This window comes from Chiloscyllium plagiosum, chromosome 18 (genome assembly GCF_004010195.1).
Source record: "Chiloscyllium plagiosum isolate BGI_BamShark_2017 chromosome 18, ASM401019v2, whole genome shotgun sequence".
NCBI lineage: Eukaryota > Metazoa > Chordata > Chondrichthyes > Orectolobiformes > Hemiscylliidae > Chiloscyllium > Chiloscyllium plagiosum.
In genome coordinates this window covers 9,734,160-9,751,789 of record NC_057727.1, presented here as the reverse complement: position 1 = coordinate 9,751,789, position 17,630 = coordinate 9,734,160, and the positions used below count along the sequence as shown (strand labels likewise).

Here is a 17,630-nt window from a genome sequence, read left to right as displayed (position 1 = left end):
ATCTATCCTGTGTTTCAAAGATAATAAACCATGTTTCATGGTAAACCACGTCTCATTATTAGTGTAAAATGAATCCTACTAAGTAAGCAAGTAGATATTACCATACAAAAATGAATGCCCTTTAAAGGCAATGCAGCTCACCAATAGGTGAGGGGGACAGAGAGAGGGAGGGGGTGGAGCTAAATCAAAATGGAGTTGGAAGGTGACCAGACCAAACCCCCTCAAAACATATCAAGGAGATCGCCTAGACCCTAACTTTTAGCATATTTAAAGGCAAATGTAAGGTGCTGCATTCCAGATGTGGCTTAATTGGTCAAACTACTAGGTTTTTAGCAAAGCACACTTTATTCTTACAGCACAGTTAAAACACAAGCAAAAAAAAAGAGGAATTGGCATAACTTTAACTCTATTTAAATACTTAACAAAATAATATCTTATTTAACTACTACTCATCACCTGTTCTGAAACAGATTTCCCTCACTTGCTAACTTCTCCAGATCAGAAGAAGGAACACTGCCAGAATAAATCCAGCAACAGAGCGAAACCTCACGCGTTTGTAGCAGCAGCAGCATCGAGAGATAGAGAGCTGTATCTAGCATCGTCAACTCCAAAGACCCCAGCTTCAACAACTGAACACAAAAATTAAAACCCTGGGTCTGTGTCAGACTAACTCCACCCACTCATGCTTCTTTTGTCGAACAAGATAACCTAAAGATAGTTTCTCTGCTTTCCATGGAGTAGGTTTACAACACAGGACAGAACAAATCATTCTTAAAGCATATATTGTCACACGAGGGAATATGTCCTTGATTGTAAACGTATATCACTTCCAGTAGGTGTAAATGAACAATGTTCTGAGTTGTCCAGAATCTTAATTTGGTTGTGATGTCACTTATCTCCCCCCCAAGACAGCATGCATCAGCATTGCTGACAGAAAGAGATCCCCAAATCCCCCTTTCATTGCTCCACACTATAGCTTTGGATGACGTGGATCCACTGGATATCAACCTTCTTAACCACTAACCCCCTTTCCAACACAGGTGATCAATCCTTAAAGGTGTTCAGTCCTTGACATCCTCATCATGGGGTGGCATGGTGTCTCAGTGGTTAGCACTGCTACCTCAGAGTCCCAGGGACCTGGGTTCGATTCCAGCCTCAGGTAACTGTCTGTAAGGAGTTTGTACATTCTCCCCGTGTCTGTGTGGGTTTTCTCTCACAGTCCAAAGATGTGCAGGATTGGCCATGCTAAATTGCCCATAGTGTTCAGGGTTGTGTAGGTTAAGTCAGGGGAAATGTAGAGTAACAGGGTAGGGTCTGGGTGGCTTACTCTTTGGAGGGTCAGGGTGGACTTGCTGGGCTGAATGGCCTGTTACCACGCTGTAGGGAATCTATGGTCATTTCTGAAGGAAGTTGTCCCTGCCATTTGTCTTACATATTCCTTTCACAATGAACATGCATTATCTTCACACGGGTTCCTCAAGTCCCCTTTCTCTAGCTCATTCATTTTCTTCTACGTTGACATACAGCCACCTCGTTGATGGATTGTATCACTGTCATCTCTCTCTGAATTTATGTCGCCTCTCTAATCCTCTCTTTCTGAAGCTGAAGTGACAGTCAGTCATCCCTGGGAACTGTTCCAACTTTTGATTATTTCTCTGCCCTCTGGTGAGATGCGAAGATCTTTCGATATAATTAAAGACTCCCCTAACAGACTGAAGCTAATGTCCTAACTTCTCTATTCTGAAGTGAGAGGCCAGGAGGGATATTAAATTGGAAAGGGTGCAGAATAGATTTACAAGGATGTTGCTGGGACTGGAAAGTTTGATAGGCTGAGACCTTTTTCACTGGAGGGTAGGAGGTTGAGGGATGACCTTATAAAAATCATGAGGGGCATGGATAGGCTGAACAGCCAAGATCTCTTGCCAGGATATTGGAGTCCAAAATTAGAGGACATGGGTTTAAGGTGAGAGGGAAAAGATTTAAAAGAGAGTTGAGGGGCAACTTTTCCACGCAGAGGGTGGGTCGTATGTGGAATGATCTACCACAGGGAAGTGGTAGGTTTTAGCGAGTTTTGAGAAGATTTGTAGCTCAGTATGTGTGTATGAGGTTCAGCGAGCAAACCTACATCCAATGGTAGGTGCATGTACAGTTACAACATTTAAAAGACGTTTGAACAGCTATATGCATCAGAAAGGTTGAGAGAGATATAGGCCCAATACAGGTAAATAGGACGAGTTTAGTTTGGGAAACCTGGTCGGTATGGATGAGCTGGACTGAGGGGTTTCTTTTGGTGCAGTATGTCTCCATGACAGCTACCTCTTGTAAGTCAAAGAGCAGTTACGTACACTGCTGTACCACACTTGAGAGTGAACAGAAAAACACAGCGTGGTGGAGAAACCTGTGTAAATGCTGGGCTCCCAGTAGTGGAGCAGGAGTTACCCACTCCACCCTTTCGTCCCACTTTCTGCCGCGGAAGAAGGTTCTTGCCCTTTGAGGACGAGTGCCCGATTCGAACACCGCCTCAGTCCGTGGGACTTGGGCAGGTGAAGATCAGGCTCTTTAAAAAGCTGAGCAGCTCCTTACCTCTCCTCGGTGTCCCACGTAGATCAGGGCACAGATTGGCTGGAAGGCTCCTGTCCCACAGGCCAGCAGGTGGGTTCGGTTGTATGGGTGCAACACCCGCACGTAGTTGGCACATTCACTCTGGAACAGAAAGGAGAGCGGAATAAAGCTCACAGACTCTGGGGAGTGGGGATGGGAGTGTGTGAGGTTGGAGAAAACAACCTCTGGGGACTGTGAATGCCGGGATAGAACTGCTGGCTCAAATGTGCATTCACTTACAGACACTGGTGAACTCTCCTCCCCTGCCTGTGCTTAAAGGCTGCTTTAAACACTCCCAGTGTGGTAATCTCAAACAGGCCATTCAGCCCATTTAGTCGCTACAGTACAGAAGGAAACCACTCGACCTATTGTGACTGCACTGTTAAAAATTAGGATCGATTCAGTTAACATCACGTTCAAATTATTTAACCACCTAATTTTCTTGTTAAACAATATGTCAGTTCTACAGATGAATATTGCAATGATACCATTTATATAACATTTGTTAAAAACATCACAAAGCACTTGATGGAGGTGTTAACAAGTGAAGTTTAACTCCTCATAGAAAGCTATGAAGATAGCTGAGAGGTAGATTTTACAGGATCACAGTCAAAAGTCACACAACACCAGGTTATAGTCCAACAGGTTTATTTGAAGTGACAAGCTTTCAGAGCACTGATGCTTGCCCTGATGAAGGAGCAATGCTCCGAAAGCTTGTGATTTCAAATAAACCTTTTGGACAATAACCTGGTGCCGTGTGACTTCTGACTGCGCCTACCCCAGTCCTACACTGGCACCTCCACATCATTACAGGACCAATAGACAATAGATAATAGGTGCACGCGTAGGCCATTCAGCCCTCGAGCCTGCACCGCCATTCAATATGATCATGGCTGATCATTCCTAATCAGTATCCTGTTCCTGCCTTATCTCCATAACCCCTGATTCCACTATCTTTGAGAGCTCTATCCAACTCTTTCTTAAATGATTGGATAGAGGCCCAATCCAGAGGCTGGGCCTCCCAGTCGCTTCAGTCTTTCAGTGTAAGGTAATCCCGCCATTCCAGGAATTGACCTCGTGAACTTACGTGGACCAAGGATGAGAGAGACAGATGGAGTGGCAGAGATGTTTAATGAGGGAATTCCAGTACTTAGGGTCTCAGCCCTAAAGGTATATCACTAATGGTGCAATGATTCAAATCAGGAACACACAAGGGCCAGGACTGGAGGAGTGCGGAGACCTTGGGAGAGTTGGAGGAGATGATAGAGATTGATGGGGGACTTGGAGAGATGGAGTGCAGGCATGGAAATATTTGAAAATAGGCTGATGATTTTAAAATTCCACTCACTGGGATGCAATATGAGCACAGGATGACGGGAAAGCAGAACAATAATTTCAATCACCGGCTCCTCAATTACAAGCGTGTGAGTTAAGGATTCTGATTTAACAATTTCCTGGCTCTGGTATTCTGCCATTTGGGGAGGTGATGGCCTAGTGGTATTATTGCTAGAAGATTAATCCAGAGACTCTGGAAATGTTCTGGGGGCCAGGGTTCAAATCCTGACATGGCAGATGGCGAAATTTGAATTTAATATAAAAATCTGGAATTAAGAATCTCATGATAAAACCATTGTTGCTTGTCAGGAGAAAAAACAATCGGACTCACTAATGTCCTTTAGGGAAGGAAATTGCCACCCTGACATGGTCTGGTCTATAGGTGACCCCAGAGCTACAGTGATGTGGTTGGCTTTTAACTGCCCTCTGGGCAACTAGGAATGGACAATAAGTGCCATCAACATCCACATCCTGGGAATTAAAGAAAATCAAATTTCCGCTGGCATGGGCAGTCTTGATGATTAATTGCACATTGGGGTCATTATCTTGAGTGGCTCTGATGCCCAATGTTCCAGGCTGCAGTCTCTGGTCACTTCCTGATACCCCCAGGCCTGATGGCTTTTCAGGTCAGACTGTGACAATGTCAGAATGAGACACACCCCTTCTTTGTGTTCCTGTGCCAAGTCGGCTCCAGGGTTTGCTGTGGGCAGCACGGTGGCTCAGTGGTTAGCACTGCTGCCTCACAGCCCCAGGGACCCGGGTTCAATTGCAGCCTTAGGCAACTGTAGGTGTGAAGTTTGCACATTCTCCTCGTGTCTGCATGTGTATTCTTTGGATGCTCCAGTTTCCTCCCATGGTCCAAACATGCTCAGCTTTGGTAGATTGGCCATTCTGAATTGCCCACAGTGTCCAGGGATGTGTCGGTTCGATGGGATTAGCCATGGAAACATGCAGAATTACAGGGATGGGGTGTGTCTGGGCAGGATGCTCTTTGGAGGGCCAATGTGGACTCAATAGGCTGAATGGATAACTCTTTGCAGAGTTGATGCTGACTTGATGGGCTGAATGGCCTGCTTGCACATTCTAGGGATTCTATGGCGGTAGCCCCTAGCCTCCCATGCCCTCTCCACTGGGAGGCTCTTGGAATATTATCAAGTGACCTCCGAAAAGGGTGATTGTTGGTCCATAGAGCCAGCTGTTTCACAGAGGAACCTTGATCAGTGTCACTTTACTATTTAAGTTCTTTGTGAAAACGTTTCAAGGTCAGAAGGTCTTGTTCACAGGGTGCCTAATGCAGTGAGGAAATGGCTGCCCCATTGTCTTTGCAGCATGTTACTGTGCGGTGAGAAACATTCCCAGCGAGACACACAGGCTCTTCCTCAGCAGATACACGCTCCCACCACCAGACTCGGTCAGCCTGCAGTAACCCCTCCCTCGCCGATGAAAGGGCCTGTGCTGAGGTTGGGAAGTGGGCATCGAGATATTTGACAGAAAAGAAAATAAATCGATGCTGCCAAAGAAAGCACAAGAAACAGCTTCTCTGCGGGAGGTCAAAGGAGCAAGGTCAGAAACGGATCGTTCTCATCATGTACTCCAGTGTTGAAGAGAATAGGCAAAGAAAGCCCAGCCCATTGTAACACTGTCTCTGTTACACATCCCACCCGCATTATAAAGCTTTCATTCTGTGGGATATATTCTGTGATACAAACCTCTTGCTCAGGAGGCTCTGGGAATACTATCAAAGATATACATCCCACTCCCTGCTGTCTGGACTCCTTGTATCAGTGCTCGGCTTGTTTGAAATAGTGCAGCTGTTTCCTCTCTGACTCTCCTGTTACTCATCTCCCAGCTCTGCCCATTCCCACCTTGACCCAGTGCACTCCTTTAAAACCAGTGCACTCTTCAAGCCATTACTGGTGCCCAGTCAGTCGGGACAGTCCCACTTTCTGGAATTTTTAACTCCGCCCTTATTGATTGTCACCCCCCTTCCACTTTCAATCATTGACTGACTTTCGGGTCCCCTTTTCCGTACACTCAGTACCCATTTAATTGAGGTACACAAGAAGAGTAGAGACAAAAATACTGCTAATGCTGGAATCCAAAGTAGACAAACAGGGGGCTACCACACGAGACCCTTCATCCCGAAACGTCGACTTCTCCAACTCCTGATGCTGCCTGGCTGGCTGTGTGTCCCCCAGCCTCCTGTTTGTCTACATAAGGGGAGTAGGCCATCCAAGTCACTCGCCATCCTGACTTGGAAATATATTGCCATTCCTTCACTGCTGTCTAATCAAAAATCCTGGAATTCCCTTCCTAATAGGGTCCATCTACAGTGCATGATCTGCAACAGTTCAAAAAGGCAACTCACCCCAATTTTCAAGGGCAACTAGGGACAGGCAATAAATGCTGACCAAACCAGTGATGCCCACATCCCACAAATGAATAAACAAAAGATGCCCCACATTGTCCTTCAGATAAATCCATATTATCTCATTTCACCTCTCACCACAATCCCAAATTGAATATGCAAAGTAACTGTGAAAGTTCAACTTCTGGTGCAGTTGACTAACAGCTTGACATGTCCTGTGTTATACCACCTTCAGGTAAAGATTGCAACATGGAAGACTTGATGGGCCAAAGGGCCTTTTTCTGTGCTGTTGGCCTCTGTGACTCGATGGAAACACCAATCCGTGCTATTGTTTACTCCCTGACCAAGGAGTTGTCCTCATCCCATGCTCAACATGTTCAAATGGCTATTCTTACCCCATTTTCCTTCACTCTCCTCTCCACGCTATTCTTCAATGTCAACATGATTGTAACAAGGTCAGCCAGGTGGATGTCATAGAATTATGTGTTGGGGCTGTTAACCTGGTTCAATCAGGGAGCCCTGGCTGACAGATATAATATGCAAGAGGGTTCTGTTCATTCTGAGAGCTAACTCTGAATGAGCTGGGTGCATGTGTAAACAAAGGGTGACTTGGTGACGGGACACCGGCCTCTGTGGAGTTAATTCAGTGATTTCGCAGAGCACCCTAGTCCATGCACCCAAACCCCAAACTTGGCCAAAAGGTAGGGAGGTGGCCTGTGATATTATCGGCTGGCCCAAAGAAAATTAACCCCGGGGTGAATGCAAATGGTTTTAAGGTTGAACTTCAATCCTGACTTCGGTAAAACTGCCACCCATTGGATGGCTGCCAGCTCTGTGGTCCCAGCAGTACCAGATTTGAGTGGTGGCCAGTGTTGGAACTCCAACTAGCTCTCAAAGAAGAGGCATTCATGAAACTAGGCATGTCAGGAGTATGTCTACTGGTGGGGCCTGGCATGGATTTCAAAGGCCAGAGGGTGGAGATTAAGGGCGAGATTTAGGAAGGAGTAACCTCCATTGGGCTGGGGATACCCACAAAAGGAGGTTCCACACTCACTTCCTTGTAGCCTGGAAAAGCTCCCAGGTTACTTGCCTGCCCTCCCCTTGCTTCAGGTCATATAGCAATGGGAGGGATAGGTTGACACCCTGAAGAGATCATTATTTGGTCTCAATGTGCCCAAGAATGAGAAGGCGTCCCAAAGCCGCCACCATCGCCATAGTATTTGGGACAGGTCAGCGGCAAGCAGGAAGACCACAAACTGCATTTCATTTGCCCCTTGTTCTCCATTCTTTCAAACCTGTCTCCAAAACCCAGCCTGTGATCTCTGCTTCAAGCACTGACTTCCAGCAATGGATTCCATCCGCTCAATGTGTTTTCTTACAAAAACGTTTCTTCTTAGCACTAAGCTGACTGCACCTTGTGGGTCTCAGGGAAGCCATTAATTATGAAGCAGAAAAGTGAAAATGCACATAACACATGGAGACCGGGACGTAAAGTACGCTGAATAACTGCAACTTACAGCATAAAATCTGAGACACTCCTCATAAAATGGATGAGGGAACAGTATGTTGGGTTTTAATCTGAAATACATGACAATTATTCTTAAACCCGGAACAAGCCCCTTGAAATGGCTGAGTGATATTTTTCCCAAAAGACTTTATAGTAGAAAATAAATCCTTTGCACTTACAAATGGGTCTTTCCCCTTGAGGGCACATTCCTCTTCCTGACCAGGCAAAGCTGGCCAGTAAATCTGAAAGCGAACAAGGAAGAGGATCGTTAAACTGGTATTAAATCACAATAAATCCAATAAGTAATTCATGAACAGGAGTGGAGCAAGTGTCAGATGTTGCCCCAGAGTGTGTTAATCACCAATTAACCCTTTCCATCCACACTAGTGCAATCTGATAGACATAAGGAATATTATTTGTTCTTAATAGTTAAGCCTACAAGAAAATAGAAACTTGTGTTTATATAGCACTTCGCCACATCTTAGCATTTCATGGTACTTCAACCCATTAATTACATGACGAGTTAGAACATAGAACATAGAACAGTACAGCACAGAACAGGCCCTTCAGCCCACGATGTTGTGCCGACCACTGATCCTCATGTATGCACCCTCAAATTTCTGTGACCATATGTATGTCAAGGAGTCTCTTAAATGTCCCCAATGACCCTGCCTCCACAACTGCTGCTGGCAACCGTGGGCGGCACGGTGGCACAGTGGTTAGCACTGCTGCCTCACAGCGCCTGAGACCCGGGTTCAATTCCCGCCTCAGGCGACTGACTGTGTGGAGTTTGCACGTTCTCCCCGTGTCTGCGTGGATTTCCTCCGGGTGCTCCGGTTTCCTCCCACAGTCCAAAAGATGTGCAGGGTCAGGTGAATTGGCCATGCTAAATTGCCCGTAGTGTTAGGTAAGGGGTAAATGTAGGGGTATGGGTGGGTTTCGCTTCGGCGGGTCGGTGTGGACTTGTTGGGCCGAAGGGCCTGTTTCCACACTGTAATGTAATCTAATCTAATCTAATCTAAACACATTCCATGCTCTCACAACTCTCTGTGTAAAGAACCCGCCTCTGACATCCCCTCTATACTTTCCTCCAACCAGCTTAAAACTATGACCCCAGCTTAAAACTATAAAACTATGAGTTGCTATAACTTTTGTTAGTAAAATTACAGCAACTGTTCTCGGCTAACAATGGGAATAGAGGAGGCTAAATTTGTTCAACCATTCAAATAAAGCACGGCTGATCTGTGACCTAACTCTGCCTTTGTCCCGTGTCCCTTAACACTTCTGGTTAAGAGAACAATTTAAGGTTAAGCAATTGAATGCCGTTTGCGGGAGTACATTCCAAACTTTCACTCCCTCAGCCCTGAATCAGAAAGTTCTCCATTTAAACCCCACTTCAGGGTTTGAATTCAACACTGAGGGAATGCTACACTGGCAGAGGTGTTGTCTTTCATGTGAATTTCTGAGGCGTATGTACCGATTTGGATTAGACTCCCTACAACATGGAAACAGGCCCTTCGGCCCAACAAGTCCACACCGACCCTCCAAAGAGTAACCCACCCAGACCCATTCCCCTACCCTACATATACTAACGCACCTAACACTATGGGCAATTCACCTGACCTGCACATCTTTGGATTGTGGGAGGAAACTGGAGCACCCGGAGGAAACCCACGCAGATGTGGGGAGAATGTGCAAATTCCACACAGACAGTTGCCTGAGGCTGGAATCTAACCTGGGTCCCTGGTGCTGTCATATGGCAGTGCTAACCACTGAGCCACCTTTGCCACCCCAAGGCATGGATAGACGTTAAAAAAAAAGCCAATCCTCAAGACCAGTGGTTGGTATTTATCCCTTGATCATTACAACAAATCTGATTATTAGCACATTATTGTTTGTGAGAAATTTCCATCAATGTAATGTGGCTGGCTGTGTTTCTAACATTAGGAGTCTTTCTCTAGTTTTTGGAGGGGTGAAATGGAACTATTCCAGCTCCCTAAAGTCTGTACCTGACCAAGTGTAGTTTTACATATTGCCATCATGCAATGAACCTTGTTAACTAATAACAGTGTCACTGTGTAGTTACTCTATCACTAATCACTAGTTAGGCCCGAAGACAACAAAGGTTGGCAGCATACTGCCTCAAACAACCCTTACCTCATACCAAATACTGGTAGAGGTGGCAGGTACCTCAAGGCATCAATGTTGACCATTTGGAGTAATGCTGCAATAGTGTTGGATGCATGGCAACAGGGAAATTACATCCAACTCACTCCTTGTATATGACCCAGTTCAGATGAAGTCAGAGGAAATTGCACCAGAGAACAGTCAATGGAAATGCATAGCGTCATACTGGACCTCAAAACAGTAACTCTGCATTCCTCTCTTTCACGGTTGGGTTTCTCCAGCATTTTCTGTTTGAATTTCTAACCCTGTCACTTTGGAGTTTAATTAGAGAGACTGGAAACTGTATATGCCTTTTATGAAATAGGCTGCACGTAAATATCAGCCACTCAGTTTTAAATTGCTCGACATTTCATTTCACTGAGCGAGATAAGTCGGAACAATGTACAATGATGAACTTTCTGCTGAAAGATTGCCACGGGAAACTGAACAAGCAGCTGGATAAACCACGATCCGACAATCCGAATTTTAAATATCCCCATGAACTGTTCTTAAAATCCATCCTCCTTTGCACCATACAGAACACTTGTCTCTGCAAATGAAATTGTCAAATGCAAAGGAAAGATTACATTCAACTGAAATGTCATTTATTCCCATGTAATTGCTATTATAACGGATGATCAATCACCTGCACCAATTGTTGGGAATCATCGCTCATAAGCAGATTAAAGAAGCACGATTATACATAGAATAGAATAATATAACCCCTATAGTGTGGAAATAGGCCCTTCGGCCTAACAAGTCCATACCGACCCTCTGAAGAGTAACCCACCCAGACCCATCCCCCTACCCTATTACTCTCCATTTCCCTTTACTAAAGCACCTAACCTACACATCCCTGAACATGATAGACAATTTAGCATGGCCAATTCACTGAACCTGCACATCGTGGAAGACACCCACACAGACACTGGGAGAATGTGCAGACTGCACAAAGACAATCAGCTGAGGCTGGAATCGAACCCAGCTCCCTGATGATGTGAGGTAGCAGTGCTAATCACTGAGCCACTGTGCCACCCCAGTGCCGAAGGAGGCCATTCAGCTCATCATGTTGCACTAGCTCTCCCAATCAGTATCTCACTTAGTGCTATTCCCTTACTTTCTCCCCATTCCCCTGTGCATTCTTTCTCTTTCCCCTTTGAACACCTTGCTTGAACCTGCCTTCACCAGACTCTCAGGCAGTGCATTCCGAACGCCAGTCACGCTTTGTCTGAAGCTGCTTTCCCTCAAAGCACTTCTTTGCTTTGTTTAGTAATGACTTTAAAAAGGGAAATAAGATTAAAATCTCTGAATTTATATCAGTGCTCAACCTCAATCCCCTCATTTTTCTTCCATTAATTTTATCCCCAATGCTTGGCAACAAAGCCTTTTTGCTTTGATGAACATGACCTGAAATATGGCACATTGCTGCTGACCTCACTGTCAAATTGTCAATGAAATGACCTCTCTCCTGCCCGATGCTCAGTGAAGGTGATTTCCCCTTGCCTGCCCTCCATTACAGCTCTGTGGTACATCCTCTTGTGGTGCTCTGGCTCATCACAGTGAAATGGATAACATCAGGCACCCATGAGACGCCCATGGCTTTCAGAGCTACAGGCATTCAGGAGGCAGTTACAGACGAGAAATAAACACTGACTTTGTCAGAGACATCCAAATCCCACTAAAGGATATAAAACAAAACTCAGCCAAAACAAACATTAGTTCAACAAATTAGCAGTAGAAGACGGGTTGTGGCTATGGGAGAGAACGTCTTTGCTTCTGGTACATTGACCTGTTCTTATCTATCCCTTCATTTTTAAGGTTATTTTTGTGTGTGTGTGTACTTGTCTCATTTTCTGACATACTTCTTCATATTTTACTTAATCGCTTGCCTCTGGTGAATAGCTGCTCCTTCAGACCCTTCTGCTCTATGGTTTTGGGTTCCCTGGCTTCCCATAAGGAAGACTACAGAGAAAAGTTCCTTCTATCTACAAAAGAGATCTTTGTCATTCGGCCAACATATGTGCTGTATTTGAAACGGGTGAGTGTGGGAGGAATTGGATAGCAAGAAATGGGAAAGGGCTCAAGGAGTCTATGGGAGTTTTGTTACACAGATGTACAAATTAACAAAAGACACCAGGAACAAAAGCAAACCCCTTGAAGAGCGCTTATATATCTGTGGTCGTCCAGTCCATCATGCGACATACCCTGTGGACACTCTATACTATATGTGTACAATTCAATAGACAATCTGGTTTGGATTAATGTAATCACAGCCACATTTTGTTTAACAGTTTCCAGATCTGCGTGTGATTGTATTTTAATTATAACGCTAAAATACAAAGGTGAAGGATGCTTTTTGATTAAGTATTCAGAACAGTTAAAAAGAGAGACTGCTTTCTACAACCAGTGGGCACCACAGGGGCTGAGGTGCATCATCAGCCAAGGGAATAACAAGTCAACTTAAAGCAGTGAATTTACTGTGATAAGTCAACTTTAGTTACAGTGGCCTTTAAAGGCTAGCAGTTTTTAAATTCACTCACAGGACATGAGCATCACTTGCATCAGCATTTATTGCCCATACCTAGTTTCCCTCAAGAACATAAGAAATAGGAACAGGAGAAGGCCATAGAATTACTACAGTGTGGAAACAGGCCCTTCGACCCAACAAGTCTACACTGACCCTCTGAAGAGCAACTCACTCAGACCTATTCCCCTACTGTATTTACCCAGTCCACATATAGATTAGATTCATTCCTAGATTAGATTCCCTACAGTGTGAAAACAGGCCCTTCAGCCCAACCAGTCTACACTGACCCTCCAAAGAGTAATCCACCCTGACCCATTTCCTTCTGACTAATGCACCTAACACTACGGGCAATTTAGCATGGCCAATTCACCTCTCCTGCACATCTTTGGTCCGTGGGAGGAAACCGGAGCACCCGGAGGAAACCCACGCAGACACGGGCGAGAATGTGCAATCTCCACACAGACACTCACCCAAGGCCATAATCAAACCCAGGTCACTGGCACTGTGAGGCAGCAGTGCTAACCACTGAGCCACCATGCCACCATATGGCCCATGGAGCCTGCTCCGCCATTCAGTAAGATCATGGCTGATCTTTTCATGGACTCAGCTCCACATACTCGCCCTCTCAGCATAACCCTTCATTCCTTTACTGTTCAAAAGTCTATCTTTGCTTTAAAAACATTCGACAAGGTATCCTCAACTGAGAAAGTGTTGGTGAGCTTCCTTCTTGAACTACTGCAATCCATTTGGTGCAAGTACACCCACAATACCATTGGAGAGGGGATTCCAGGATGTTGACCCCACGGCATGAAAGGAATGATGAAATATTTCCAAATCAGGATGATGATTGTCTTGGAGGAGAACTTGCAGATGGTGGTGCTCCCGAGTATCTCCTGAACTTGTGGGAAAATCGAGCATTAGGGGTCACAGTTTAAAAATAAGGGATCACCCATTTAAGACAGAGATGAGGAATCGATGTTGTCTCTCAAAGGGTCTTTGGAATTCCTTTCCTCAAAAGGCAGTGGATGCAAAATCTTTAAATATTTTTAAGGCAGATGTATGTAGACTCCTGATGACCAAGGGGACAAAGGAATATTAGGGATATGCAGTAATGTAGACCTGAGGGTAGACCCAGATCAGGAATTATCTTTCTGAATGGCAGAGTGAGTTTGAAGGGCTGAGTGACTTATTCTTATCCCGAGCTTGTATGGAGCTCTCTCACCAAAAAGATTGCTGATGCAGGAGGTTAATTAAAGAATTTCAGAACTGATATTGCTCGATATTGGTGAGACAAGGAATCCGTGTGGGAGATGGAATTAAGCCATTGTTCAGCCATGTTCAAATTAAATGACGGAACACGGTCAAGGGGCTGAATGGTCTACTCCAGTTATTGGTTTTAATGGAAAAGCAAAAAGTAATTGAAGCAGAACCGTTGAATATTTTTAAGGTAGACTTTGGTAAGTTCTTTCTCGACCAGGGATGAAATTTAACAGGAGTGTGGAGTTGACATTAAAATCATATCAACCACGATTGCATTGAATGGAGCAGGTCGAACGGCCAAGTGGCCATAACGTATATGAACGTACAAATTAGGACAGCCATACTATCAGACACCAACTACTGTTTTACAAATTCACAGTTAATAATTGCGTTGGAAAGGGCAGGTTGCTCAAGGATAGGCTATTATTAGACTTCTGAATGGATTTCTCAAATTTTAAATTTAAATGTTGCTCTCTGTCTTTATGCAACTTCTCTGCAGCTGTAACATTGTATTCCTTGCTCTGTTCAATTACCCTGATGCAGTTTGCATGGTGTGCAATACTGCATGCAAAACAAAACTTCACTGTACCTAAGTATATCCGACAATAATAGATCAAATTAAACAAAATTAAATCAAAAATTTGTGCTGACCTCTTTACACCTAACCATTTACCTGCACGTACACGTAAAGTAAATGTTATCAAAATTGAAAAGTGCTATGGAGACTTGGCAGATCTGTTAGCAACTGTGGAAACAGCAACTCTACACGTGCAAGCAGACCTGTTGGTAAAGTGGCTAGTCCTTTGGGTTGTGGCACGTCCTCATTCCGTTGTCTTTCCCTTAGGCATCTAGGACTAGCCACATTACCATACATCAAGAACATTTCTGAACTGACAGCCAGACTACTACGACCACTAGGACTCATAACAGCACACAAACCAACAGCCACCCTCAGACAACAACTCACCAGGACAAAGGACCCAATACGTAGCGTGAGCAAAACCAACGTAGTGTACAAAATCCCATGCAAGGACTGCACAAAACACTACATAGGACAAACAGGAAGACAGCTAACGATCCATATTCATGAACACCAACTAGCCACGAAACGACACGACCAGCTATCCTTAGTAGCCACACACGCAGATGACAAGCAACATGAGTTCGACTGGGACAACACTACTATTATAGGACAAGCCAAACAGGGAACAGCCAGGGAATTCCTAGAGGGATGGCACTCATCCACAGATTCTATCAACAAACATATCGACCTGGACCCAATATACCGACCACTGCAGCGGACAGCTGGAACTGACAACCGGAAGCGGCAGATTCAAACCACTACAAATGCTGGAGGAAAGATCACAGAAGCGCTTCACAGGAGGCTCCCAAGCACTGAGGATGTCACTTAGACAGGGGACAAAACGTCTGCAACACAAATTCCCAACTCGGCGAACAGAACCACAACAGTAAGTCCTAGTTTAAAGGCTTCAGGAGGAGAAAGAGGGAGCCTGACTTTGATTCTGGATTCAGGGAGACAGCACTTAGGCCTCAAGGTGAAGTCTTCCTTCGCTGGGACGGTGAAGAACTTGGAACCCAATTATTGGCTCACCAAGTTTTACCAGGACGGGTGTGCATACTGCATAACATGAGGAGCCAAGATAGACAGGAGCCCTGATTGTTGTGTAGCAGGAGAAGGCAGGATATCACTGGGCCAGCAGCCTCACCCCTCACTAAAAACAGGTCAAATGGCTGTAATGAAAGGTACAACATAAAGATGAAAGGAAAGGTGAAAAGCTTTGATGAAACAGCTATCTTTTTTGCATTGTGAAAGATCAATACATAGCGAGCTAGCAGGTAATCAGAAAGGCTCATGGAGTGTTGGCCCTTATTTCAAAGCGAGTTGGAGTATAAGAACAGGGAGGTCTTACTGCAACTATGCAAGATTCTGGTCAGACCTCATCTGGAGAACTGTGAGCAGTTTCCATCCCCTTATTTAAGCAAAGATTTCATTTCATTGGAGGCATATCAGAGAAGGTTCACTTGAATGATCCCCAGTATTGAGGGATTGTCTTATGAGCAAAGGTTGAACAGGTTGGGAATCTACTCACTGGAGATTAGAAGAATGAGAGGTGATATTATATTCTTAAGGGGCTTGACAGAGCAAATGTTGAGAGGATGTTTCCCCTGGTGGGCAAATCTAGAACCAGAGGGCATAGTTAGCGAGTTCTGAGATTTGTAGCTCAGATTGAGGTTCTGGATGTAAGTTTGCTCACTGAGTTGGAAGGTTCATTTTCAGACATTTCATCACTATGCTAGGTAACAGCCTCAGTGAGCTTCCAGATGAAGCACTGGTGATAGTGACCCGCTTTCTATTTATGTGGTTAGGTTTCATTGGGTTGGTTATGTCATTTCCTGTGATGTCATTTCCTGTTCGATTTTTTAAGAGGGTGGTAAATGGGATTCAAGTCAATGTGTTGGTTGAAAGCGTTCCAGTTGGAATGCCATGCTTCTTGGAATTCTCGTGTGTGTCTCTGTTTGGCTTGTCCTAGGATGGATGTGTTGTCCCAGTCAAAGTGGTGTCCTTTCTCATCTGTATGTAAGGATACTGGTAAGAGTGGGTCATGTATTTTGGTGGCTAGTTTTCTGCTTGTTTGTCCAATATAGTGTTTGTTACAGTTCTTGCAAGATATTTTGTAAATGACATTAGTTTTGGTTGTTGTCTGTATAGAGTCTTTCAAGTTCATTAGCTGCTGTTTTAGTGTGTTGGTGGGTTTGTGGGCTACCATGATGCCAACGGGTCTGAGTAGTCTGGCAGTCATTTCTGAGATGTCTTTGATGTAGGGGAGAGTAGCTAGGGTTTCTAGGTGTATTGTCTGCTTGTTTGGGTTTGTTGCTGAGAAATCATATGTTCATTGGGTACCCATTCTTTTTGAATACACTGTATAGATGGTTTTCCTCTGTCCTGCATAGTTCCTCTGTGCTGCAGTGTGTGGTGTCTCATCGAAATAATGTTCTGATACAGCTTCATTTGTGGGTGATGGGATGATTGCTTTTGTAGTTCAGTATTTGGTCCGTATGTGTTGTTTTCCTATGGACGGTGGTTTGAAGTTCCCCATTGGCTGTTTGCTCTACTGCGACATCGAGGACTGGCAGTTTGTTGTTGTTTCCCCCCACTTTAGTGAATTTTATGCCAGTATGGGTATTATTGATGGTCTTGAAGGTTTCCTCTAATTTGTTATATTTAATGATAGTGGACCCAAAGTTTGGGTTGGATGGTTGGCAGAGCTGTTTGTTCGAGTCTCTGCATTACTGCCTCTGCTAAGAGCCCTGATATCAGAGATCCCATGGGTGTTCCGTTGATTTGTCTGTAGGTTTTGTTGTTGAAGATGAAGTGTGTGATAAGGCATAGGCCCACTAGCTTGACGATACTGTCCTTGCTGATGAAATTGGTTGTGTTTGGTGTATGTACTTTTGGTTCTTCTAATAGTGTAGTCAGTGTTTCCTTGGCCAGGTTGACATTGATGGGTGTGAACAGGGCTGTTACGTCAAAAGAGACTATTATTTCATCCTCTTCTGTCTTGGTGTCTTTGATGGTCTTTAGGAATTCTTGGGTGGAGTTGATGGAGTGGTGTGAGTCTTCTACTAAGTGTTTTAGTCTTTAGTGTCATATGGCACAGTCTCAGAATAAAAGCGTGTCAACTTCAGACTGAGATGAGGAAGCATTTCTTTGCTCAGACAGTTGGAAGTCTTTGGAACTTCTTGCTACAGAGAGCTGTGAGGGCAGAGTCTTTGTGTATATTTAAGGCTGACAGAGATAGATTAGTGATCAATTGGGGAATCACGGGTTACAGGGAAAGGGCAGG

General features: G+C 44.6%; 1 protein-coding gene across 2 annotated transcripts in view; it reads right to left on the bottom strand.

Annotated features, from left to right (window-relative positions):
- The window catches only part of sema3bl (sema domain, immunoglobulin domain (Ig), short basic domain, secreted, (semaphorin) 3bl), a 188,912-nt gene that overhangs the window by 69,929 nt on the left and 101,353 nt on the right, over positions 1-17,630 (bottom strand). For both annotated transcript variants that reach the window (XM_043707662.1, XM_043707661.1), the window contains exons 3-4: positions 7,991-8,053; positions 2,584-2,703 (exon numbers count right to left, since the gene is read on the bottom strand). In XM_043707662.1, coding sequence (XP_043563597.1) covers positions 2,584-2,703; positions 7,991-8,053 — 183 coding nt within the window. The remainder of the gene's footprint in view (positions 1-2,583; positions 2,704-7,990; positions 8,054-17,630) is intronic.